This window comes from Thalassophryne amazonica, chromosome 10 (genome assembly GCF_902500255.1).
Source record: "Thalassophryne amazonica chromosome 10, fThaAma1.1, whole genome shotgun sequence".
Lineage (NCBI taxonomy): Eukaryota > Metazoa > Chordata > Actinopteri > Batrachoidiformes > Batrachoididae > Thalassophryne > Thalassophryne amazonica.
Genome location: NC_047112.1, coordinates 992,295 through 1,019,856, shown reverse-complemented (window position 1 = coordinate 1,019,856; position 27,562 = coordinate 992,295). Strand labels below are relative to the sequence as shown.

At 42.1% G+C, this 27,562-nt stretch overlaps 1 protein-coding gene across 6 annotated transcripts in view; it reads right to left on the bottom strand.

The window, feature by feature from the left end:
• Positions 1 to 27,562, bottom strand: part of LOC117518201 (polypyrimidine tract-binding protein 1-like) — a 131,854-nt gene that overhangs the window by 9,577 nt on the left and 94,715 nt on the right. For 5 of the 6 annotated variants that reach the window (XR_004562921.1, XM_034179261.1, XM_034179262.1 and 2 more), the window contains 3 exons: positions 14,070 to 14,247; positions 13,907 to 13,984; positions 8,798 to 8,940 (listed from right to left, as the gene is read on the bottom strand). Coding sequence is in view for 5 of the 6 variants with exons in the window: in XM_034179261.1 (XP_034035152.1) it covers positions 8,798 to 8,940; positions 13,907 to 13,984; positions 14,070 to 14,247 (399 nt within the window). In the remaining variant the exon portion in view is untranslated. The remainder of the gene's footprint in view (positions 1 to 8,797; positions 8,941 to 13,906; positions 13,985 to 14,069; positions 14,248 to 27,562) is intronic. The other variant, XM_034179259.1, reaches the window with a different exon arrangement.

The window sequence follows — 27,562 nt, the reverse complement described above, 5'->3', positions numbered from 1 at the left end:
GAATGGGAAAGAATTCCACCTACAAAGCTTCAACAATTAGTGTCCTCAGTTCCCAAACGCTTATTGAGTGTTGTTAGAAGGAAAGGTGATGTAACACAGTGGGAAACATACCACTGTCCCAGCTTTTTAGAAATGTGTTGCAGGCATCATTTCAAAATGAGCAAATATTTGCACAAAAACAATAAAGTTTATCAGTTTGAACATTAAATATCTTGTCTGTGGTGTATTCAATTGAATATAGGTTGAAGATGATTTGAAAATCATTGTATTCTGTTTTTATTTACATTTTACACAACTCCCAACTTCATTGGATTTGAGGTTGTACTACGAAAGGTCAGGTACATCATAAAATTTCAGACCAATCAGATGCATTCATTAGAAATTTTTTATTTTTATCAATTTATTAATGATCAAAAACAGCAGCCGGTCTGCTCTGTGTCGGTCTGATCCTGTCAGATCTCAGAAGCTAAGCAGAGTAGGATCTGGTTAGTACTTGGATGGGAGACCTCTTTGTAACACCAGCGGCTGTGTGTGTTTCTCCAGGTAAAACTGGAGTTACATCAGGAAGGGCATCCGTCGTAAAACTTGTGCCAACTACCTGTGCGGATCTGGCTGTATCCACTGTGGCGACCCCGAACACAAAACGGGAGCAGCCGAATGGACAACAACATTAATTATCAAAAACAAAAAACTCAGAAGGGTGGGAAATGTTTTTGTATGTTTAATCAGATTAAATAAGAATTATTTTTAAGATTTCTGCCACTGATCTGGTTATAAAACATTTTTGACTATGCCGAGAAACGAGTGTTTGGACTTCATGTGGAGACTGTACTCCTGCCGTGCCCAACCAGTCGACTGCGGGCTGAGTTCCAGTCAATCGCATAAAAAGAAAAAAAAAGAAAAAAAAAATCTGTCACTGGACGTGAGAGGATGTAGTGCTGCTATAACAGACTGATGCAGCAGGTGGCAGCAATGCACTAATAAGGATGCCGGCTGCTGTTAAACGCCAAGGACAGAACCCTGGAGTACCCCACATGTAATCCTCAAACTCAGAATTCGTCCCATCAATGTGGACACACGGTGGAGGTTAAGAAATGAAAAATTATCATTTTCATCCTGGATTATTTTTTTCATTTATTCGCATGACAAATCCATCTGCCTTTTCTGCAATGTAAATGGAGCTTTACTGAAAAAAGGGGAATTTGGAGCAGCATTTCAGACGATTCACAAGAAATACGATGCTAACTTCCAATGCTAACCCGGCTAAATCCCCTCTGCTCACCTGAAAAGTCCCTGAATTTAAAAGTCGGCAAATAGCACAATGATTCATGGTCCATAAATATGAACAGTGATGAATATGGCAAACAAGATCACGGTGTTCTGTTCGGGCCAGGAGTCTGAGGACGCATTTATTCTGTTCACAGCTGGAGGAGACACACATCTGCTGCACAAAGACGTTCAGTGGCTCAGCAGAGGTAAAGTTCTGGAAGGTTCAAACCACGCTGAACATGCACAGCTTTTGGACTTGAAAGCAAGTTTGAAAGCATATTACATGTGCTATCAAGCAGATTGCAACAGTGTGACTACGGATGGGTACTGATAAGATTTTATTGATAGATACCATTATCAATTCCACTTAATCTGATTCCTTATTAATTCCCTTATCGATACCTCTTGTGAATTTTCTGTGTACTAACAGTAGGCTTGACAGGTTTTCTATGTCAACAACATTTTTTTGGTCACTGGATCCTTAAACTCTGGACATAAATAGAAATAAACAAAATCTGTAGTTTTTGTCAAAAGCATTTCCTTTCAGACATTATTGGCATGAACTTCTTTCCATACATCTGAGCTGAGCTCTTACAGCTGGTTGTGCTGCACATCAGGATGTAATTCATAAAGAATGCAGGACGTCTCATTTTGGGAGGAAAAAACATTTTAGTCGATTGTAGTTTATTGTCTGTATTACAGCATTTGGAAAGAGGTGTCATTTAAAGCGGCGATTCGTTTTGAAGTTAATAATTCCAGCCGAACTCTGTATCGGTAGAGAGCCGCGCAGCGTTTGGAGCTGTGCCAATGGAATGGAGGACAATTCTCGTTTCTTGACTGCAACAAGACAAGAGTCCCAGTTAGTGACTTTAATCCACACAAAAGTGACTCACAATCAGTGGTGGACACAGTTCCACTAATCCTCTAACTGCTAATTATCGAAGCTAACATTTTCATTATCTGATTAGCTTTTCAGATAACTTTGAAAAACATTATCGGATCAATTATCTTCTGATAAATTCTGGTCCGATAATTTTTAGATCGCTAAAGATTTTAGTGGCTAACTGTTAAATGTTATGTAGCAGACGTAAGTTCTATCCTCTACAAACAGAGAAGAGCTGGTTTCAGAAGAAACCGCTGTATCCTCTGTAATCAGAGGAGAACTGGTCACAGAATACAAACAAAATGAGACAATTTCTCTTGACACTCTACTAACCAGCCGGCAAAACCATCGAAGTCATCCAGAGCATACAGTTTTAACTTATGGTTAAAATGTTAACTAAACTAATTTCAGATAAGTTATTTAAATTAACGTCACATCTGAAGTTTTATAAAGTGAAAATATCAATCAATTTTATTTATATAGCGCCAAATCAGAACAAACAGTTGCCCCAAGGCGCTTTATATTGTAAGGCAAGGCCATACAATAATTACGTAAAAACCCCAACGGTCAAAACGACCCCCTGTGAGCAAGCACTTGGCGACAGTGGGAAGGAAAAACTCCCTTTTAACAGGAAGAAACCTCCAGCAGTCTAAGTCTATAGCAGCATAACTAAGGGATGGTTCAGGGTCACCTGATCCAGCCCTAACTATAAGCTTTAGCAAAAAGGAAAGTTTTAAGCCTAATCTTAAAAGTAGAGAGGGTGTCTGTCTCCCTGATCTGAATTGGGAGCTGGTTCCACAGGAGAGGAGCCTGAAAGCTGAAGGCTCTGCCTCCCATTCTACTCTTACAAACCCTAGGAACTACAAGTAAGCCTGCAGTCTGAGAGCGAAGCGCTCTATTGGGGTGATATGGTACTACGAGGTCCCTAAGATAAGATGGGACCTGATTATTCAAAACCTTATAGTAAGAAGAAGAATTTTAAATTCTATTCTAGAATTAACAGGAAGCCAATGAAGAGAGGCCAATATGGGTGAGATATGCTCTCTCCTTCTAGTCCCCGTTAGTACTCTAGCTGCAGCATTTTGAATTAACTGAAGGCTTTTCAGGGAACTTTTAGGACAACCTGATTATAATGAATTACAATAGTCCAGCCTAGAGGAAATAAATGCATGAATTAGTTCTTCAGCATCACTCTGAGACAAGACCTTTCTAATTTTAGAGATATTGCGCAAATGCAAAAAAGCAGTCCTACATATTTGTTTAATATGCGCTTTGAATGACATCCTGATCAAAAATGACTCCAAGATTTCTCACAGTATTACTAGAGGTCAGGGTAATGCCATCCAGAGTAAGGATCTGGTTAGACACCATGTTTCTAAGATTTGTGGGGCCAAGTACAATAACTTCAGTTTTATCTGAGTTTAAAAGCAGGAAATTAGAGGTCATCCATGTCTTTGTCTGTAAGACAATCCTGCAGTTTAGCTAATTGGTGTGTGTCCTCTGGCTTCATGGATAGATAAAGCTGGGTATCATCTGCATAACAATGAAAATTTAAGCAATGCTTTCTAATAATACTGCCTAAGGGAAGCATGTATAAAGTGAATAAAATTGGTCCTAGCACAGAACCTTGTGGAACTCCATAATTAACCTTAGTCTGTGAAGAAGATTCCCCATTTACATGAACAAATTGTAATCTATTAGATAAATATGATTCAAACCACCGCAGCGCAGTGCCTTTAATACCTATGGCATGCTCTAATCTCTGTAATAAAATTTTATGGTCAACAGTATCAAAAGCAGCACTGAGGTCTAACAGAACAAGCACAGAGATGAGTCCACTGTCTGAGGCCATAAGAAGATCATTTGTAACCTTCACTAATGCTGTTTCTGTACTATGATGAATTCTAAAACCTGACTGAAACTCTTCAAATAGACCATTCCTCTGCAGATGATCAGTTGGCTGTTTTACAACTACCCTTTCAAGAATTTTTGAGAGAAAAGGAAGGTTGGAGATTGGCCTATAATTAGCTAAGATAGCTGGGTCAAGTGATGGCTTTTTAAGTAATGGTTTAATTACTGCCACCTTAAAAGCCTGTGGTACATAGCCAACTAATAAAGACAGATTGATCATTTTTAAGATTGAAGCATTAAATAATGGTAGGGCTTCCTTGAGCAGCCTGGTAGGAATGGGGTCTAATAGACATGTTGATGGTTTGGATGAAGTAACTAATGAAAATAACTCAGAACAATCTGAGAGAAAGAGTCTAACCAAATACCGGCATCACTGAAAGCAGCCAAAGATAACGATATGTCTTTGGGATGGTTATGAGTAATTTTTTCTCTAATAGTTAAAATTTTATTAGCAAAGAAAGTCATGAAGTCATTACTAGTTAAAGTTAAAGGAATACTCGGCTCAATAGAGCTCTGACTCTTTGTCAGCCTGGCTACAGTGCTGAAAAGAAACCTGGGGTTCTTATTTTCTTCAATTAGTGATGAGTAGTAAGATGTCCTAGCTTTACGGAGGGCTTTTTTATAGAGCAACAGACTCTTTTTCCAGGCTAAGTGAAGATCTTCTAAATTAGTGAGACGCCATTTCCTCTCCAACTTACGGGTTATCTGCTTTAAGCTGCGAGTTTGTGAGTTATACCACGGAGTCAGGCACTTCTGATTTAAAGCTCTCTTTTTCAGAGGAGCTACAGCATCCAAAGTTGTCTTCAATGAGGATGTAAAACTAGTGACGAGATACTCTATCTCACTTACAGAGTTTAGGTATCATATCCTTAAACCTAGTTACAGCGCTTTCTGAAAGACTAGTGTAATGAAACTTATTCCCCACTGCTGGGTAGTCCATCAGAGTAAATGTAAATGTTATTAAGAAATGATCAGACAGAAGGGAGTTTTCAGGGAATACTGTTAAGTCTTCAATTTCCATACCATAAGTCAGAACAAGATCTAAGATATGATTAAAGTGGTGGGTGGACTCATTTACATTTTGAGCAAAGCCAATTGAGTCTAATAATAGATTAAATGCAGTGTTGAGGCTGTCATTCTCAGCATCTGTGTGGATGTTAAAATCGCCCACTATAATTATCTTATCTGAGCTAAGCACTAAGTCAGACAAAAGGTCTGAAAATTCACAGAGAAACTCACAGTAACGACCAGGTGGACGATAGATAATAACAAATAAAACTGGTTTTTGGGACTTCCAATTTGGATGGACAAGACAGAGACAAGCTTTCAAATGAATTAAAGCTCTGTCTGGGTTTTTGATTAATTAATAAGCTGGAATGGAAGATTGCTGCTAATCCTCCGCCTCGGCCGGTGCTAAATATCAGATATATGTTTTAGTTTTAAAGTATTGCACTAATTTTGAAGGTTTTAGTGTGGACATGGTGTTGTGCGCAGTGCATTCTGGGTACTGTAAAAGTTCACGACAGGAGAAATGCATTTGAGACACTCTGATCAGGCTCCACACAGACAACAGCATTAAACTCCTTGTATACTGTGCCTAAAACCTTCGTGAATATATTCTCTGGGTTTATAGATGTTGTTATTGTGTTTGTTTTATGTAAAAATGCCAGAAGAAGCTCAGGTTGCTTCTCCATTATTTTCAATTGGAATCATTGTGAGCTGCAATCACTTCCTGTTTGCTCTTTAGAGTCCTGCTTATGTCAAACACTGTTTGCCATCTTTGTTCCAGAGAAATATATATATATATATATATATATATATAATGTCTGAAATTCAGTTTGTGTTTATTAAATTCCACGCAGATTAAATGTAGCAGACACAGATTATTTGGAATAGTAATTTTGGCAAGTTTTCACAGTCTCTACTGCCATCTACTGGCCAATAGTGTTCATTGCAGTATTATCAGGTTATATCAGACCGTTGTCTAATCACAACTTGACTTTAGCAAATGGCTTTTTTTTTTTTTTTTTTTTTTTTTTTTTTTTTACATATGAATCAATCAATCAATCAATTTTTTTTATATAGCGCCAAATCACAACAAACAGTTGCCCCAAGGCGCTTTATATTGTAAGGCAAGGCCATACAATAATTATGTAAAACCCCAACGGTCAAAACGACCCCCTGTGAGCAAGCACTTGGCTACAGTGGGAAGGAAAAACTCCCTTTTAACAGGAAGAAACCTCCAGCAGAACCAGGCTCAGGGAGGGGCAGTCTTCTGCTGGGACTGGTTGGGGCTGAGGGAGAGAACCAGGAAAAAGACATGCTGTGGAGGGGAGCAGAGATCGATCACTAATGATTAAATGCAGAGTGGTGCATACAGAGCAAAAAGAGAAAGAAACAGTGCATCATGGGAACCCCCCAGCAGTGAATAAAATGGCATATGTTACAAAAGCATATTTATATGTAAACCAACACACACGTCACATTAACGTGTTGGTTATTTATAGAAAGAATCAGTCAAAGAATCATTTTACCCATAATCCCTTTGGCATCTGTGTGTGTTTGTTACAAAACTTCAGAATTAGTGCATTATTTAAAATTAAAAATGATGTGTTATTATATTTTAACTTTGTACAAATGACAGAATTGTCATTAATGTAGTAATTTTATACAGAATAATTTCAATTATAAATCAAAACCATAATTCAAAACTGCTTTATTTTCCAAGACCTCTGCCTCACAGCACAACTGCTGTATGTGGTTAGGGAATAATGATTTTTTTGTGACAACCTGGTGGTCAAGCTCCTTTTGCTGTGGTAGAGTAAAATATGTATATCATTTCTAACGCAATCGAGAATAGGCAATATACTGTTGGGGTCTTTTTTGATTTACAGAAAGCGTTTGATACCATTGATCATACTTTGCTATTGAACAAATTAAACATGTATGGTATCAGGGGATTGGCACATAACTGGATGATGAGCTACTTGCGCAATAGGTACCAGTGTGTCCACATTGATGGGACAAACTGAGTTTTTGAGGATTACATGTGGGGTACCCCAGGGTTGTGTCCTTGGGCCATTGCTGATTCTTTTGTACATTAATAATATATGTTTGGTTTCCAAGGCTGCTAGTTGTATTTTGTTTGCTGATGATACAACTGTGTTTTGTATTGGGGATCATTTGGGACAGCTCCTGGACAAAATGGAGAATGAATTACATAAATTTAAGCTGTGGTTCGATTCAAACAAATTATTGCTTCATTAATGTAAAACTAAGTGTATCATATTTGGTAATAAGCCCAGGAATGTAAATAGAAATTTATTATTACATGATACTGAAACTGAAATTGTAACAAGTACAAAATTTCTTGGTGTTTATATTGATGATAAATTAAGCTGGAAAACACATTATGTTAAATCTAAAATGTCAAAAGTCATTGCAATTCTGCATAGAGCATAGACTTCCTCTCTCAACATTCTTTGGCTATTTTGTATCATGCATTACTTGTTCCATATATGACATACTGCGTTGAGGTTTGGGGAAGCACATATAGAAACAATACTAATAGTTCTATTGCAAAAGAAAGCTATAAGAATAATCAGTAGTAAGCCATATCGGGAGCCAACAAATCCATTTGTTGGTTTGCAAATTTTAAGTTTCTGGGACTTTGTTGATTATATCACAATACAAATTATGTATAAAGTCAAAAATAAACTCTTGCCTAAACATGTCCAGGATCTGTTTAAAATGAGGGGTTCCTGCTACAATTTGAGAGGGACATTAGTATTTGAGAAACTAAGGATCAGAACTACTGCAAAAACTCATTGTGTTTCCCTTAAGGGTGTTGATATTTGGAATAAGTGTCCTGATAATATTAAGTTACTTGGTACTGTAGTCAGCTTTAAAAGACTTTACAAAAATAATATATGTACTCGTTATAGTTTGGAAAATTAGGTTTACCATTTTGTTGTTGTGCTTGGGTTTATGTACTGTTGCTCATTTGGTTATGCTTTAAAATTCTGGTGCACTGAGTGGTTTTGTTTGTGCACATTTCTATTGTTGTTTTGTCATGCAGACAGAGTGTCTGAGTGCCTGATTACGGCTGCACTCAGCTCCTACTGTCCGGACTATGACAGACCAGCTTCCTCCTCTCGGGGCCAGAAATCCCACTAAGGTAGAGAACTTGAAGCCAGTCCTAGGCCTACTTCTGCTTATTCTTTTCCACCATGCACATTTACGTCAATGATAATTATTATTGTTAAAGCCAGAAAATTGTTATTTATATTGGTGCACAATATGTTGCAGCTACACTGTGGCGTTCCATATGGCTCGGTAGATCTCGATACACTGTCAACTTTAAAAGTAGATCTTGGTTCAAAAAAGGGTGGACACCCCTGCCGTACTCCTTAGATTTCAAGGATTCCTCTGTTCAACCTTCAAGCTGCCATGAATTCTTTGGTTAAAAGTTCAAATGAAGCACTTTGATTTTCAGCTGTGGACGTTGATACCAAAAATGCTGAACCATTTCTTTGAGACACGACAGGAAATCAGTGAGCGTACAAAGGCAAAAAAGACAAGAAAGATCGTTCACAGCAGCAACTAATCAAATGAGGAAGAATCAGCCAATCACTGAACTGCTAAACAAAGAAAAGCAACATTAAGAATGAAGCTAAACACCAGAGTAACTTAGAAATCATGGAGACAATCACAGGCACTGTGTGAGGGACTCACCTCCGGGTTCAGGTTGCTGACCAGCAGGACACAGTTTCCCATGGAAACGGGACAGAAGCCCAGCCTGGCAGCACCAGGCAGGGACAGTGAAGCCAAGGCTGCAGGCAGAGCTGGGACCGTCAGGCCTGGATAATGGGAGGACACTGGGAGAGGTGAGAGGTGTGAAGAGTGTTTAGAGGGGACACACACACGTACACACAGATCTTCCCAAGAGGTCTCCCATCCACGTACTAACCAGGACCCACTCTTAAAGCCCCTTTCACACTGGGCCCACTTCGAGTTGCGTCATGCGGCGTCATGACGACGCCACATGGAAGCAGCCCAGTGCTGAGATGATGCAGCTCAATGTCACAACAGCACAAGGGACGCAAAGGACCAAGCAAATCAGACGCCAAAAATTAAACATGTTAAAGTTTTTCTGTGTCGAGCACAGGATGCAGAAATTCAGTGGTTTCAGCCCAAGTGAGAGCAAAGCCACAGTACTCAATGTGACTGGAGGCCACACCCTCACAATACGTTACCCGACACCAATTTATGATTCCTGCTGTGTTCTATTGTTCCCAAAGTATAAATCACGCAGGATTGTTTTTATGCTGTGTACACAAGATTCAAGATTCACTTATTAATGACCACACAACAAGTTGGACGAATTTGTTTCCAGTACAGCATGAAATGCTCACATCTCTGTGTCAACACACAACAAACAAACAATAGACAAATACACATAGAAACATCAGTTAATGACTTGGTTTAGTGTTTACAGCTGGTGGAAAAAAAGCCATTTTTTTTTAATCTGACTGATTTCGTTGGCAGGGACCTGTAGCACCTTCCAGAAGGCAACAGTGTGAACAGGTGATATGCAGGGTGTGAGGGGTCAGAGGTGACTTTTACTGCCTGTTGTGTGATGCATCTATGGTACAGTGTGTCAATGGAAGGGAAGGTGAGGTGATTTTAGATGATTTGTCTATTATACATTGTAGTTTTTTGCATGAATAGGAGCCCAAATTTCCATACCAGACGATTATGGATGAGGTGAGAATGCTATGAATGATGGCGGTGTAAAACTGAAGCAGGATGTTGTGCCCGACTCAACTTTTTGAGTTGTCTTAGAAAAAAATACTGTTTTATTAGCTTTTTGTAGATTTGGTCCAAATGCAGTTTCCATTTGGGTGTGTTACTAATGTGTGTACTGAGGAATATGAATGAGTCAGTGATAGAGACGGGCTGAGTAGAAATGGAGATGGGGATTTTGTGAGAGGGTGAGCGTGAGAAGTCGACTATGAGCTCCTGGGTTTTTGATGTATTAAGCTGTAGGTTATTGTTTTGGCACCAAGTCACTGCATGGGTGACCTGTTCACGGTAGTAATGTTTGCTATTGTTAGTGATGAATCCAATTATTGTAGTGTCATCTGCATATTTAAGAATAGAAACTGAACTATGGGTGGATGTGAGGGACGAGTTTGTGTAGATGGAGAAAAGCCAAGGGGAAAGAACACAACCCTGAGGGGCACCTGTGCTGAGGGTCCGAGGCTGGGACAGGAGGCTACCCATCCTGACTCTGTGTCCTTTGTGACAGGAAGTTATGGATCCAGTGGGAGAGAGTAGTGCCACTATCCATGTCCAGGAGTTTATTGAAGAGCTTGACCAGGCTGATTGTGTTAAAAGCAGAGCTGAAGTCAATGAACAGTGGCCGAGCATAGGTGTGGGGGGACTCCAGGTGTTCCATGATGTAATAAATGACCAGGTTACTGCATCTTCAACAGATCTATTAGTCCGGTAAGCAAACTGGTGACTGTCCATGAGGGGGGAGGTAAGTTCTTTCAGGTGTGTGTAAAACTACACTGCAGTAAAACTACACACTCCAAAAGAGCACAGAAAAAAAAAATGCTGATTGTAGCCTGACTGCAGCTCCTCGCTCTTAAATTCTCTCACAAACATGTTTAAATAAAGTCCATAAAAGTCCTGCTCACAGATTGATTGCCAGAAACAGGACATGTCCACATCCAGTAAAAAGTCCGGACATCTTCAGTCCACTCAGACGTTTTGTTCACGCGCACACATGTGAACAATTAAGAAAAAAAAAAAAAAAACTGGCTGGCTGTAGGCAGTTCCTCACTCTCCCCTCAAACTCTCTCATCATTCTGTTAAATAAAGGACAAAAAGGACAAGTCTCAGTCTGCACTGTGATTTCTCTGTGCAGAGGACCTGCAGGCTGCGTTCTCACCTCCTCTCTGCCCCCTGCTGCGTGCACCTGACAGCCATTCCTGCGTCGTCATGACGCCACATGAAGCAACTCAAAGCAGCCCCGCTGTGAAAGGGGCTTAACTGGCACCTGAAGTTTTTTATTTTTATTTTTTTGGGGGGAGTTGAGTGCGCCTGCTTCATGGTCAGTTTTAATACCCATAACTAAACCCGCCCGTGATTAAAACCTCTGCCCACTGTGCCGAAATCAAACACCCAGACCCAAGTTACGTAGCCTAGGAATTGGGAGCCCACGAGTTAGGGTTAGGTGTCCAGGCTTCTTTGGTCCCACACAGGTCACACATTCAAGAGTTAGACAGTATGGAACTGCTAAGGTGGTGACATTCCAAAGTTACCCACTTGAGGTTCAAACAGGTCACATCAGGTCTAGGGACATGTGCTAGACATCACAGCATCCACCACACCACAGAACCAACTTGGGCCCTGGATGGCAACCGCCCAGGCAGACAAGCAGTCCATCCCCAGCTCCTTAAAGTAACCATCTATCTGCTGTAGCCAAATGATATGTGGGTGTGTCTTTGATGTTCTCTGGCCACTGAGGCACCCGCGTGCTGGATCATGTCCAGAGAAACACACCACATGGACATAATGTGGAAGCTGATGTTCCTTCACAATATCAGTGATCCTCATCTGAGTCTCTGTTCCTTCCTTGCAATTCCAAACTGCCCCAGATGGTGGCATTAGACATTTGGACAAACATACAAGCTATTGTTGTGACACTGCATGGGTTTCATAGAACCAGGAGAGGGCAGCAGAGGCATGTATGAAAGTGAATGTTTGCATTCACTTTCCAAATGGTTATAACATGAAAATTCAGTAGGTATATCTTATATATTACATTCCAGTTCTAAGGTGGAACTATGCCAGTATACAAAGGTATATGTAAATATCTAAAAAGGAAGAGTAAAATAGGAGAGTAGAGTAGAGCCACTTATGAGAACCAGGGATGGTAGGTTGAAAAGCTTTTTATCCCATGGGAACTCTCCCTACCCACCCAAGCAGCTCAACAAAAAGGTATATATAATAATAAATAATAAGACATAAGAAAGATAAGACATCATATATATAAAACTGTATTTAAATATTAAGAGTAATAAACAATATATACAATAAATATGGTACTATATAATATACAGGAGCAGAAATGAGCACTTACAAAAGCCAGACCATTTATCCAGAACAAGGATTCAGCAAGTACCCATCAAATGACAGCAGATGCACTCGGGGGCACTAATCCAGTACAGAATAACTGACCTACATGAAGCTGAGCACGAGGCATAGACTATCTATCCTAGACAAAGTCTGTGTGACATGACCTGCAGGTTTTCTAGAGACCCAGAACAGCTGATATCAAGCCCGTGTTATGGGCATCATCATATCCACAGCAGCTCTGATGAACTGATTAATGCATAAAGGGGTGGAGCACGGGTGGCTGTGTGTGTGATGAAAGAAGCCTGAACACGACCCCTCCCTTTGACTCTAAACCAGCTAGGCTAACAGGCTAACCTGGGTTCAGGTGCTTATCAAGTCATATTGTTGGGGACTGTGAGATGGTTCTCAAAACAATTTATTTTGTTGTGGACATTAAAAGTTATGAGCTGCTTATTTTCTCAGTAATCAGATATTAAGTGGAAGTAACAGATGAAGCTATGGACAATTGCTAAAAGTGCTAACACCGTTAGCATACAACACTAAATAACACAATAGTTTGACTCAGAGGGAAAATTACAGCAGACACGTCTCAGATGACCCGTTAGGACATTTGTCCACAACAAGAAGACATTATTCCAGCTGTTTGTAATAAAATACAACAAACAGACAGACACACCAACACAACAGCTACCTCCAGCTGCCAGTGGACAATGAGCTAAAGACACTACGAGAGGCAGAGACACGCAACCCAGCTGTTGTCACTCAAAGCAAAAACTCCCCCAAATTTACAAAAGCTTGTCTTAAACTAAGAAGTCAGAAAAACATTCACCCCCTGTACAGTTAGGGTTAGAGGAGAAAACTATCTATAGACACTAAAACTGTTTTTTGCACAGCACTGTAAAAATGTCTTTCTGTTCTAAATATGGACACATTAACGTGGACATCTACGGGAATGTGCTCTGATTTGGAGCATCCAGTGGCCACTAGAAGAACTGCAACTCCCTGTACTTCTGGGAGAGTTGCGTCTTGACAATATCAAAGAATTAGCATGTAGGTGCAAGAGTTGTGAAACCCACTTTGGTTTACATTAGCGTCCCCTACTTCCTGCACCAAGTATGCAGTGTTGCTTTACTGGACACGTGCAGGGTTAGTGCAAAAAAAAAAAAAAAAAAAAAAAAAAAAAAAAAAACTTGCTGCAAAACTAGCATTTTTTATTTTATTTTTTTAAAGCAAAGTTATCATTTCAAATGTCAAATTAAATAAATTAATACCTAAAATATAGACAAATGAATACACAATAACTTCACATAATTCAAATTGAACTTGATTACAGTAATTTCATAGTCAGTAAATTCTGTGGTGTGTCGTAAAGTAAAAACCGCATGTGAGCACAGACCTGAAGAGAACAGAGTCCTGATCTGGTACCTGTTTTTTTCACTGCACACTCTAAGCACATGTGGTTCTGGTTAGTCCAGTGATTCGGTTCATGTTACTGAGGCAGCAAAATCGCCAGTAGATACTGATGGCTGAGGACCCAGCACCAAACAGGAAATGGGTTTCACCACGGAGCCCAACACCGATAGTCGTCCAAATCCATAAGGCACCGAGTCCAGCAGAAGATGAGAAGTGGAATATGGCAAAGGTATGCCCTCATCGGGTCAGTTATGGAAGTGTTTGCTCAGACTTGAGACTCACCTGTAGGCTGGATAGTGAAGGCAGGTGAGAAAGCATGAGTCGCTCCAGTGTACGGCGCCGCAGAAATGATGCCAGGAGCTGCACAGCAGAGAGCACACCAGGGTGAACTTTGATCGTCTCTGTGTTTTAGATGCAATCTACTGTCTGATTCCGGAGCTCGTACTGAAGGCTGCGGCCATGGCCGGATGCTCCAGAACAGGCTGGGTGTCTCCGGTCGGCAGGTCAGGTCGTGTGAAGTCGCGGCTCTTGTCGTTGTTGTATTTGACGTTGAGGCTCGTCAGTTTGGAGAAGATGATTCTAAGAGTGCAACAGCCATTGTAGATGTTTTGTCCATCCAGAGACTAAAGCCCACAAAAAAAACAAAACAAAAAACAAAAACACAAAGTTAAGTGCCATCACTCCTAACAGCCTTACTGGATCGTCTGAAAGATGTTGAGACGTGGTTCCCCTTCACTTTTCTTAAATGAACAGAAAACACAAATCATTGGAGCCCCTGACCCTCAAAGGGTGTATCAGTCTTGCAGGGCAGCTTTATACAGGCAGAAAATTCACTCATTGACCTAGAAATCTCCAATATGGATATCCAGGGCTCAATTTTTACCATAAAGAGGAAATGCTTTATCCTTCTTCTCCTACGTTCTGGCAATTTACAGCCAAACCCAGGTCCCTTGCCCTGTCTGAATATTGACACCCCTGATAGTTTCAGAGCCAGATCAGGCATCGACATTTAAATGTTAGGAGCCTGCTTCCTAAAATTGACTTAGTACAAATCTGGGCACAAATAACTGAACCTGATGTACTCGTGTTGTCCAACACTTGGTTGAGTAACTCACTATTGAACTATGATACTGTTATCAACAGCAATAATGTTTTTCATTGTGATCGTCCCAAGAAAGGTAGAGGTGTAGCCATTTACAATCCCAATTCCAATGAAGATGGGACGTTGTGTAAAATGTAAATAAAAATAGAACACAATGATTTGCAAATCCTCTTCAACCTATATTCAATTGAAGTTGAAGCTTTGTAGGTGGAATTCTTTCCCATTCTTGCTTGATGTACGACTTCAGTTGTTCAACAGTCTGGGGTCTCCGTTGTCATATTTTGTGCTTCATAATGCGCCACACATTTTCAATGGGCGACAGGTCTGGACTGCAGGCAGGCCAGTCTAGTACCCGCACTCTTTTACTACGAAGCCACGCTGTTGGAACACGTGCAGAATGTGGCTTGGCATTGTCTTGCTGAAATAAGCAGGGACGTCCCTGAAAAAGACGTTGCTTGGATGGCAGCATGTGTTGCTCCAAAACCTGGATGTACCTTTCAGCATTGATGGTGCCATCACAGATGTGTAAGTTGTCCATGCTATGGGCACTAACACACCCCCATACCATCACAGATGCTGGCTTTTGAACTTTGTCCAGAGGACACGACATCCATGATTTCCAAAAACAATTTGAAATGTGGACTCATCAGACCACAGCACACTTTTCCACTTTACGTCTGTCCATTTCAAATGAGCTCGGGCCCAGAGAAGGCGGCAGTGTTTCTGGATGTTGTTGATGTTTGGCTTTCACTTTGCATGGTAGAGTTTTAACTTGCACTTGTAGATGTAGCGACAAACTATGCTAACTGTAAGATCCTTTACACAATGATGTCGGTTTTTAATGCAGTGCCGCCTGAGTGATCGAAGGTCACGGGCATTCAATGTTGGTTTTCGGCCTTGCTGCTTACGTGTAGAAAGTTCTCCAGATTCTCTGAATCTTCTGATTATATTATGGACTGTAGATGATGGACTCCCGAAATTCCTTACAATTGAACGTTGAGAAACATTGTTCTTAAACTGTTTTTTCACACAGATGTTCACAAAGTTCACAACTTTTTTGAAACATGTTGCAGGCATCCATTTCAAAATGAGCAAATATTTGCACAAAAACAAAAAGTTTATCAGTTTGAACATTAAATATCTTGTCTTTGTGGTGTATTCAATTGAATATAGGTTGAAGAGGATTTGAAAATCATTGTGTTCTGTTTTTATTTACATTTTACACAAAGTCCCAACTTCATTGGAATTGGGGTTGTACATTAAAAACAGATTTATGTGACTCTCCCCTCCTCTGTATCTATTAGTCAACAGTTTGATTTTGTGCCATTGAAAGTGGAATTCCTGCAGAAACAATCCCTCACAGTCATAAGCTGTTATAGCCCCCCCAGCCTGCTGCTGGCTCTAAACTTTTAAAAGAAAGGGACCACGCCTGGTCCAAGGCGCAGAAAATTAAACAAATGCTGATTGGATAACTTTTCGTCAACTCTACAAGAAATGCACCTTCTTAATTAAGAAGGCTAAATTAGCTAAACTGCAGGATTGTCTTACAGACATAAAGACATGGATGACCTCTAATTTCCTGCTTTTAAACTCAGATAAAACTGAAGTTATTGTACTTGGCCCCACAAATCTTAGAAGCATGGTGTCTAACCAGATCGTTACTCTGGATGGCATTTCCCTGATCTCTAGTAATACTGTGAGAAATCTTGGAGTTATTTTTGATCAGGATATGTCATTCAAAGCGCATATTAAACAAATATGTAGGACTGCCTTTTTGCATTTACGCAATATCTCTAAAATCAGAAAGGTCTTGTCTCAGAGTGATGCTGAAAAACTAATTCATGCATTTGTTTCCTCTAGGCTGGACTATTGTAATTCATTATTATCAGGTTGTCCTAAAAGTTCCCTAAAAAGCCTTCAGTTGGTTCAGAATGCTGCAGCTAGAGTACTGACGGGGACTAGAAGGAGAGAGCATATCTCACCCATATTGGCCTCTCTTCATTGGCTTCCTGTTAATTCTAGAATAGAATTTAAAATTCTTCTTCTTACTTATAAGGTTTTGAATAATCAGGTCCCATCTTATCTTAGGGACCTCGTAGTACCATATCACCCCAATAGAGCGCTTCGCTCTCAGACTGCAGGCTTACTTGTAGTTCCTAGGGTTTGTAAGAGTAGAATGGGAGGCAGAGCCTTCAGCTTTCAGGCTCCTCTCCTGTGGAACCAGCTCCCAATTCAGATCAGGGAGACAGACACCCTCTCTACTTTTAAGATTAGGCTTAAAACTTTCCTTTTTGCTAAAGCTTATAGTTAGGGCTGGATCAGGTGACCCTGAACCATCCCTTAGTTATGCTGCTATAGACGTAGAATGCTGGGGGGTTCCCATGATGCACTGAGTGTTTCTTTCTCTTTTTGCTCTGTATGCACCACTCTGCATTTAATCATTAGTGATCGATCTCTGCTCTCTTCCACAGCATGTCTTTTTCCTGGTTCTCTCCCTCAGCCCCAACCAGTCCCAGCAGAAGACTGCCCCTCCCTGAGCCTGGTTCTGCTGGAGGTTTCTTCCTGTTAAAAGGGAGTTTTTCCTTCCCACTGTCACCAAGTGCTTGCTCACAGGGGGTCGTTTTGACCGTTGGGGTTTTACATAATTATTGTATGGCCTTGCCTTACAATATAAAGCGCCTTGGGGCAACTGTTTGTTGTGATTTGGCACTAAATAAATTGATTGACTATGACTGACTAAATGTGAATGTTATTTATCCAAATCCAACAAAAAATTTAAAAGATCTCAAAAAGTTCTGGAAGGTTGCGAGATCTGCTTCTGGTGTTACGTGTCCTAGTGAGCCCCCCCAATTTCCTGGTCAAAGATTCTACAAATGTGACTGATAAACGGGCCGTGTTAAATTACCGTAATGAACATTTCATTAAATCAGGACATTTGTTTGATTCCCTCAACATTGATCTTAAACAAAACTGCTTTAAATAGTGAACTTGCTGGAGTAATTTGTCCTCCTGTTCATTGTCCATTTCAGTTTAAACCTGTGTGTGTTTCTGAGGTCTGTCGGATGCTGAAGATGTTGGAGTCCAAAAAAAAGAACTGGTCATGATGGTTTGGATCCATTTTCTTTAAAGTTGGCTGATTGCTGAGCCTCTAACTTGTATTTTTAATTTGAGTCTCAGCACAAAAACTCTCTAAAGTTTGGAAATCTGCTTTTGTCGTCCCACTGCTAAAAGGAGGCGAACCTTCAAATGTGAATAACTACAGGCCAATTTCAAAATCATGCATTTTGGCAAAACTATTTGAAATGTTGGTCTGTGAGCAACTGAAGGACTTACTAGAAGCTTGACTTTAGCCTAGGTTCATGTGTCATACATCACACTGACAAAGTGAGGAACCTTGGCGTAATTTTTGATCCTACATTGTCCTTTGACCTCCACATTAGAGATATTACGAGGACTGCTTTCTTCCACCTGTAAAATATAGCAAAGATTCGTCCCATCCTGTCTATGGCTGATGCTGAGACCCTGATCCATGTGTTTGTCTCTTCTAGATTGGACTAGTGCAATGTTCTATTTTCTGGTTTACCGCAGTCCAGCATTAGGGCTCTCCAATTGGTTCAAAATGCTGCAGCCAGACTTTTGAGATGAAGCAGAAAGATTGGCCACATTACACTCATTTTGGCGTCTCTTCACTGGCTTCCTGTCCCAGTGAGATCAGATCTATATAAAATGGTCTATAAAATTCTCCACGAAGTGGCACCTCCCTACCTAGCTGACCTAATTAAACCCTACGTACCGGCCCGGGCTTTGCGTTCTCAGGGTGCAGGACTACTTTGTGTCCCTAAGGTGAATAAGCAGTCTGTGGGTCACAGAGCTTTCTCTTATTGTGCCCCTGTTCTGTGGAATGATCTCCCTGCATCAATAAAACAGTTAGATTCTGTGGAGACTTTCAAGTCCAGATTTAAGATGCACTTATTTTCCCTTTCGTATGGCTAGCATACTGACATAGTATGTTACTATGCTTTTTACTCTTTTTAATTCATTAAACGGAGCAGGCTGCAGCCTCAACTTGACCTAAATTCTGGGTCTTTTAGTGACGTTTAGGGCTAGTGGCCGGCGATCACCTTAGTATTTCTTCTGTTTATCTTGTTGTTTAATGCTGGCAAATTATACAGTATTTTTTGTCACCCATCTCTGGTATTTGTGTTGGAGACCCTCCTGTCCTGTGCACCAACAGCATTTTCCTGTATATTTCCTGTTCTGTAATTTGTGTCTGTATCATGGCCCAAGCAGAGGGTCACCCCTTTGAGTCTGGTCTGCTTGAGGTTTCTTCCTTAGAGCGAGTTTTTTCTTTACCACTAGATAAATAAAAATGTGTCTATCATTCTGGGAGTTGGACTGGTTCTTGACATTTTCACCAGTCTTCGAGCCATCATTATTAACTACCAATACTTAATTTGCTAGCAAATGTCAATATACACTAGTGTTCAGAATAATAGTAGTGCTATGTGACTAAAAGGATTAATCCAGGTTCTGTGTATATTTCTTATTGTTACATGGGAAACAAGGTACCAGTAGATTCAGTAGAGCCTTTGCCATTCTGGTTATTCTTCTATCCATTTTGATGGTTGTTTTCCATTTGCTTACATGCGTCTCTGGTTTTTTTGTCCATTTTAAAGCATTGGAGATCATTGTAGATGAACAGCCTATAATTTTTTGCACCTGCATATAAGTTTTCCCCTCTCCCATCAACTTTTTAATCAAACTACGCTGTTCTTCTGAACAATGTCTTGAACGTCCCATTTTCCTCAGGCTTTCAAAGAGACAAGCATGTTCAACAGGTGCTGGCTTCATCCTTAAATAGGGGACACCTGATTCACACCTGTTTGTTCCACAAAACTGACAAACTCAGTGACTGAATGCCACACTACTATTATTGTGAACATCCCCTTTTCTACTTTTTTTGTTTCGTTTTTACTAATAGCCCAATTTCATAGTCTTAAGAGTGTGCATATCATGAATACTTGGTCTTGTTGGATTTGTGAGAATCTACTGAATCTACTGGTATCTTGTTTCCCATGTAACAATAAGAAATATACTCAAAACCTGGATTAATATTTTAGTCACATAGCACTACTATTATTCTGAACACTACTGTACTTCAGAAATCTGAAAGCCGTTACGCTCTGTGCTCGAATGACATACTATGCATAGTCTCCCTGTAACTCCACACACTTCTTCCAGCTGTGCTTGAGTGCTTCGATTCCCTTGGCATGGAAGCTTTCATCTTGAGAATCAAAATAGTCCTCAACGGCAGCCATCACCTCATCATTGCTCTGATAGTGCTTCCCAGCCAAGTTTTTTTTCAGGTTTGGGAACAGATGAAAGTCCGAGAGTGCCAAGTCAGGGCAGTATGGTGGGTGATCTACCAGTTCGAATCCACACTCGTGGATAGTGGCCATGGCCACTGTTGACTTGTGAGCTGGGGCATTGTCTTGATGGAATAGCACCCCTTTTGTCAGCTTTCCTGGTCGCTTCTTTTTGATAGCCTCGCGTAACTGTCTCAGTAGGTTAGAATAGTACTGTCCATTTATGGTTTGTCCCTTTTCAAGATAGTCCACAAACACAATGCCCTTGGCATCCCAGAAAAATGAAACCATGACCTTCCCAGCAGACGAAATGACCTTGGCCTTCTTTGGAGGTGGTGACCTTGGGTGTTTCCACTGCACTGATTGTTTTTTTTTTGTCTCTGGTTCAAAGTGGTGAACCCAACACTCATCCTGGGTAAGAAAACATTCCATGTAATTGGCTGGATCCTCTTCAAATTGCGCCGTTTGCCTTCAACATGACTAGCCTGGTGTGTTTCTGATCAGGCGTCAGAAGACGTGGCACCCACTGAGCTGACACCTTTGACATTCCAAGTTCTTCATGCAGAATGTGTTCAATTCTCTCACGGGATATTCCCACAGCATCTGCTAGCTGGTTAATCGTTGATCGTCTGTCGTCCATCACCATTTCATGAACAAGGTCAATGTTTTTCTGGGTTGTGGCTGTTGCAGGCCGCCCAGACCTTGGGTCATCTTCAAGGCTCTCTCTGCCCCTCTTAAATTCAGCTGCCCACTTCTGCACTGTAGATGTGGAGGGAGCTTCATCCCCTAATGTAGCAACCATATCCACATGAATGTCCTTGGGCTTTAACCCCTTCTTATGCAGGTACTTTATCACACCGCAATGCCAGATTTTGTCCTTTTTTACCGTTTCCCTCTACCACGAACTTTCAAACTTGGCTATGAACCACAAACTACCTCACAACCTGGAAGAAAAAAAACAGTTAGTCATCAGAAGAGTTGAACTTAATGCATGCCAAGTTTTATTGAAATGGCATTTCTCCTTCTTGGTGAGCCCTAGAACTTTTCAGCCTACCCTAATCAGAAGGGTTTCTGTCAGTCTTTGGAACAGAGGAAGTCCTCAGTTGTAGAGCACAGATGGGTGGGGAGCCTAAGTACTGAGAGCTGCCCTCTGCTGGCACACGTGCAGATGAACAATATTAATGTCAGTTAACTGACGCTGTGGTCCACCTTTGTGCAGGTGAGCAGGGATACAGAAACTGTCACACTGACAAACGTCTGTTTTTTAAAACTTGATCACAAAATAAAGTTTTTCGGGCCCAGGATTCCCCAGAAATCTTTCAAAACTTGAGTGTGCCTGAGTGGCAGAAGAACATTGCAGATTTAAGTCACATGGGTATGAACCAGTATCCAAAGACATTCCAAAAAGAGCCAAGACGGTGCAAGTTTTCTTTGCAACCAGCCACTACATCAGGTGATTTCACTGATGAACTATCTTTATCTATCCATGAAGCCAGAGGACACACACCAATTAGCTAAACTGCAGGATTGTCTTACCGACATAAAGACATGGATGACCTCTAATTTCCTGCTTTTAAACTCAGATAAAACTGAAGTTATTGTACTTGGCCCCACAAATCTTAGAAACATGGTGTCTAACCAGATCCTTACTCTGGATGGCATTACCCTGACCTCTAGTAATACTGTGAGAAATCTTGGAGTCATTTTTGATCAGGATATGTCATTCAATGCGCATATTAAACAAATATGTAGGACTGCTTTTTTGCATTTGCGCAATATCTCTAAAATTAGAAAGGTCTTGTCTCAGAGTGATGCTGAAAAACTAATTCATTCATTTATTTCCTCTAGGCTGGACTATGGTAATTCATTATTATCAGGTTGTCCTAAAGGTTCCCTGAAAAGCCTTCAGTTAATTCAAAATGCTGCAGCTAGAGTACTAACGGGGACTAGGAGAGAGCATATCTCACCCATATTGGCCTCTCTTCATTGGCTTCCTGTTAATTCTAGAATAGAATTTAAAATTCTTCTTCTTTCTTATAAGGTTTTGAATAATCAGGTCCCATCTTATCTTAGGGACCTCATAGTACCATATCACCCCAATAGAGCGCTTCGCTCTCAGACTGCAGGCTTACTTGTAGTTCCTAGGGTTTGTAAGAGTAGAATGGGAGGCAGAGCCTTCAGCTTTCAGGCTCCTCTCCTGTGGAACCAGCTCCCAATTCAGATCAGGGAGACAGACACCGTCTCTACTTTTAAGATTAGGCTTAAAACTTTCCTTTTTGCTAAAGCTTATAGTTAGGGCTGGATCAGGTGACCCTGAACCATCCCTTAGTTATGCTGCTATAGACTTAGACTGCTGGGGGGTTCCCATGATGCACTGTTTCTTTCTCTTTTTGCTCTGTATGCACCACTCTGCATTTAATCATTAGTGATCGATCTCTGCTCCCCTCCACAGCATGTCTTTTTCCTGGTTCTCTCCCTCAGCCCCAACCAGTCCCAGCAGAAGACTGCCCCTCCCTGAGCCTGGTTCTGCTGGAGGTTTCTTCCTGTTAAGAGGGAGTTTTTCCTTCCCACTGTGGCCAAGTGCTTGCTCACAGGGGGTCGTTTTGACCGTTGGGGTTTTACATAATTATTGTATGGCCTTGCCTTACAATATAAAGCGCCTTGGGGCAACTGTTTGTTGTGATTTGGCGCTATATAAAAAAACTGATTGATTGATTGATATAAATGAAAATAAATTGAAATTGAAAAATTGAAACTATAGCATATATATTCTGAAAGCACAGGTTGTCGTGAAAAAAAATATATAACATACCACTTGATTGTGGGATGCAGAGGGAGCTTTTAACAGTAATAATGAAACATTTATGCCAGGCGAGTGAACTGTCCAAAAAACACCCTCAGACCTCAGAGGGTTAATACAGCATGTAGTTATCCAAGTGCAACTGCTGCCCAAATTTGAGTCTTAAGTTAGCTCACCACATAAAATTACCGGGGTGGGAATCTTAGGCAGAAAACCCCAACAGACTGGCATTCTTTAAGTGAAACTGGCAAAATCCACGGCAGTCTTACAAAGTCTGATGGTTGATTCGCTGATGATAGACTTCTGTGGCCACAACAAAAAGGTAAGCAGAAAACCTTTCCTGAAATTTCTGCTGAGTTTAACCTCTAAAATTGAAGTCCAGTGTGAAATGAGGGGGCCAGCCGAGCACAGCCCGAAAAGGCAATGTGGACCTTCCATCTCCACCCTGTGGGCTCACCACCCACAGGGGGAACCGCTGGTGTTGGGTGCGCTGTCCCATGGATGGCAGTGAAAGTCGAGGGCCTCGGCAGACCAGACGCGGGCAGCAGGAGCTAGCTCTGGGGGGTGTGGAATGTCACCTCGCTGTGGGGGAAGGAGCTGGAGCTTGTGTGGGAGGTGGAGTGATACCAGTTAGATCTGGTGGGCCTCACCTCCACGCGCAGCCTCAGCTCCAGAACCACTCTCCTTGATAGGGATTGGATCTTATTCTTCACTCGAGTTACCCAGGGTGTGGGGATACACACAAGTCCCATGCTGAGCACCACTAAGTGGAGTTTACCCCGGTAGATGAGAGGGTCATCTCCCTGCGCCTTCAGGTGGCGGGGGGGACTCTGACTGCTGTTTGTGCATGTGCACCGAACAGCAGTTTAGAGTACTTGAACTGCTTGGAGTCCCTGAATGGAGTCCTGTATGGGGCTCCGGTGGGAGATTCCATTGTTCTGCTGGGGGACTTCAATGCACACGTGGGCAATGACAGAGACATCTAGAGAGGCATGATTGGGAGGAACGGCCTCTCCGATCTAAACCCGATTGGTTGTTTGTTATTGGACTTCTGTGCTAGTCACGGACTGTCCATAAGAAACACCATGTTCGAACATAAGGATGCTCATAAGTGTACACGGTACCACAGCATCCCTCGACCGAAGATCGATTTTGTGATCGTATTATCTGATCTGAGGCCGCATGTTCTGGACACTTCGGTGAAGAGAGGGGCAGAGCTTACAACTGATCACTGTCTGGTGGTGAGTTGGAAGAGAGGGCAGGGGAGGACTTTGGACAGACCTGGTAAGCCCAAACAGTTAGTGCAGGTTATCTGGGAACATCTGGAGGGATCGACTGACTGACAGATCTTCAACTCACACCTCCGGTGGAGCTTTTCTATCATCCCTGTGGAGGTTGGGGGCATTGAACCAGAATAGGCAATGTTCAAATCTTCCATTGCTGAAGCTGCAGTGGGGAGCTGTGGCCTGAAGGTCTTAGGTACGTCAAGGGGCGGCGACCCTCGAACACTGTGGTGGACACCTGTGATCAGGCAGGCCATCTGACTGAAGGAGTCCTTCTGGGATATGTTATCACAGAGGACTCCGGAGGCAGTTGCAAGGTACCGATAGGCCCAAAGGGCAGCAGCCTCTGCTGTGTGGGGGGGGAGCAAAGCAGCGGGTGTGGGAGGAGTTCGGGACAACCACGGAGAAGGATTTTTGTTCAGCACCAACGTGCTTTTGGGGGATCGTGAGGCACCTCAAGAGAGGAAGATGGGGACCCATCCAAGCTGTCTACAGTAAGGATGGGATTCTGTTGACCTCAACTGAGGATGTAATCCAGCCCTGGAAGGAACACTTAGAGGAACTCCTGCATCAGACCGGAGTGCCCTCTATAGTAGAGGCAGAGCTGGAAGCTGATGGAGGATTTTCATCAATTTCCCTGGTGGAAGTCACTGAGGTAGTTGAACAACTCTGCAGTGGCAAGGCCCCGGGGGTTGATGAGATCCGTCCAGAAATGCTGAAGGCTCTGGGTGTGGAGGGATTGTTTTGAATGAGACGTCTCTTCAACACTGCGTTGAGGTCTGGGACAGTGACTAAGGAGTGGAAAACTGGGGTGGTGGTCCCCATATTTAAAACGGGGGACCAGAGAGTGTGTGCCAACTACAGTGGCATCACACTACTCAGCCTCCTTCCGTCCTGGTTGTGGAACAACTGACCAGCCCTTTACTCTCACAAGGATCCTGGAGGGGGCCTGGGAGTATGCCTATCCAATCTACATGTGTTTCAGGGACACGGAGAAGGCATATGATTGGGTACCCTGGGAGATACTGTGGGAGGTCCTGCTGGAGTATGGAGTGACGAGGTCCCTTCTCTGGGCCATCCAATCTCTATACTCACAAAGCGAGAGCTGTGTTCAGGTGCTCGGCAGTAAGTCGGGCTCGTTTCCGGTGGGGGATGGCTTCCGCCAGGGCTGCGCCTTGTCACCAATCCTGTTTGTGATATTCAAGAACAGGATATCGAGGCATAGTCAGGAGGAGGAGGGTTTCTGGTTTGGTGGGCTCAGGGTCTCATCACTGCTTTTTGCAGATGATGTGGTCCTGTTGGCTTCAACAGCCTGTGACCTCCAACACTCACTGGATCAGTTCGCAGCCGAGGGTGAAGCGGCTGGGATGAGCCTCACATTGGGGTGAATGTGAGGCATTATTTGTAAAGCGCTTTGAAGGTCTGATGCAGATGGAAAAGCGCTATATAAATGCAGTCCATTTATGAGAAGCAGCACCTTTAAATCTAAGGCCATGATTCTCAGCAGGAAATAAATAGTAAATGGACTGCATTTATATAGTGCTTTTACATCTGCGTCAGACGCTCAAAGCGCTTTACAATTATGCCTCACATTCACTGATGTCAGGGTGATGCCATACAAGGTGCTCACTACACACTGGGAGCAATAGGGGATTAAAGGCCTTGCCCAAGGGCCCTTAGTGATTTTCCAGTCAGGTGGGGATTTGAACCGAGGATCTTGTCTCAACATCTTAACCACTAGACCAGGGGTGGGCAACCTGTTCCAGAAAGAGCTATGAGGGTGCAGCTTTTCTTTGCAGCCACTGACTCCACCAGGTGATTTTACTGATTAATATCACTTTGAGCAGATGGAATCAGTTAATCAGTGAAATCACCTGGTGGCAAACCTGCACCCTCATGGCTCTTTCTGGAACAGGTTGCCCACCCCTGCACTAGACCATCACCTCCCCTCCCAAGTGGAAACCGATGGATTGCAACCCATCAGAAACTGTTGGATTGCCTTCCTCTGGTAGGGAATGGGGTCTTGCCCCAAGTGAAGGAGATCAAGTACCTCAGGGTCTTGTTCACGAGTGAGGTGACAATGGAGCATGAGATTGTCAAGAGAATCTGCGCAGCAGGGGCGGTGTTGCATTTGCCCTACCATACTGTTGTGACGAAAAGGGAGCTGAGCCAAAAGGCGAAGCTCTCGATCTACTGGTCAATCTTCGTTTCTACTCTCACCTATGGTCATGAGGGTTGGGTCATGACCGAAAGAACTAGATCGTGGGTACATGTGGCCGAAATGGGCATCCTTAGGAGGGTGGCTGGTGTCTCCCTTAGAGGTAGGGTGAGAGGATCGGTCATCCGTGGGGAGCTCGGAGTACAGCCGCTGGTCCTTCATGTTGAAAGGAGCCAGCTGAGGTGGTTCGGGCATCTGGTAAGGATGCCTCCTGGGAGGTGTTCCAGGCACATCCATCTGGGAGGAGACCCCGCGGAAGACCCAGGACTAGGTGGGGAGGTTATATCTCTACACTACCCGGGAAAGGGAAGTCTGGGGTCCCCTGCTAGAGCTGTTGCCCCCACGACCTGATGCCGGATAACGGTTGAAGATGAGTGATGAGTGAAGTGTTCTAAACCAGGTACAATTTTTTTCAAGGTCTAGCATAACTCATATGCCTGGAAAGATTCCGCAATGATATAATTGAACGAATTATTGATAAGACCAAGCACTCTATTAGCTGTTGCAGTTGCATTATTGATATACAAAATACCCAAATCTTTTTCTTCCATAACAGTGTCCATTTTATGGACATTCATGTAATACTCGTAAAAAGGATTTTTGCACCAAAATGTATTACATTTGACTAATCCGATAGTTTATCCAGGCCATTTTTAATACAACTGTAATCAATTAATGACAGCATAGGGGGAAACAATTTTGTGTTGAGTGATTTTCTGCTTCACTTTAATAACTCTGTAGATACACGTCTCTAAATCCAATTCATTTGGGCCAAATTATTTCGCTTAAACTAATTCTGCTTTCAGCGTTGAAGTGATTATACAATAAAACTGGTTATTACTTTACACGTTTTTCTATCAGCTTCTTATTCAATTTCAGATGACGCAGTAATTAATTACAGGAACAAATTATTAAAAATGTACCTATTAAACTTACCTAAAATGGTATTGGTTTTTAGATACCACATACTAGAGGAAACATTCCTCTTTCCTTTACAGATTTTGTAAATCTCTTGATACAAATTGGAGAGATCCTTCACAGTGAATCAGATTCTTCGTACGCAACTGGTATTTTCTTTTTTTTTGAAAACTTGTGTATTCTGTTTTAATCTACTCATTTTATTGCTTCAGGGTACTGAACAGGCCTTCAGCCTTCTGCAGACAGGTTGC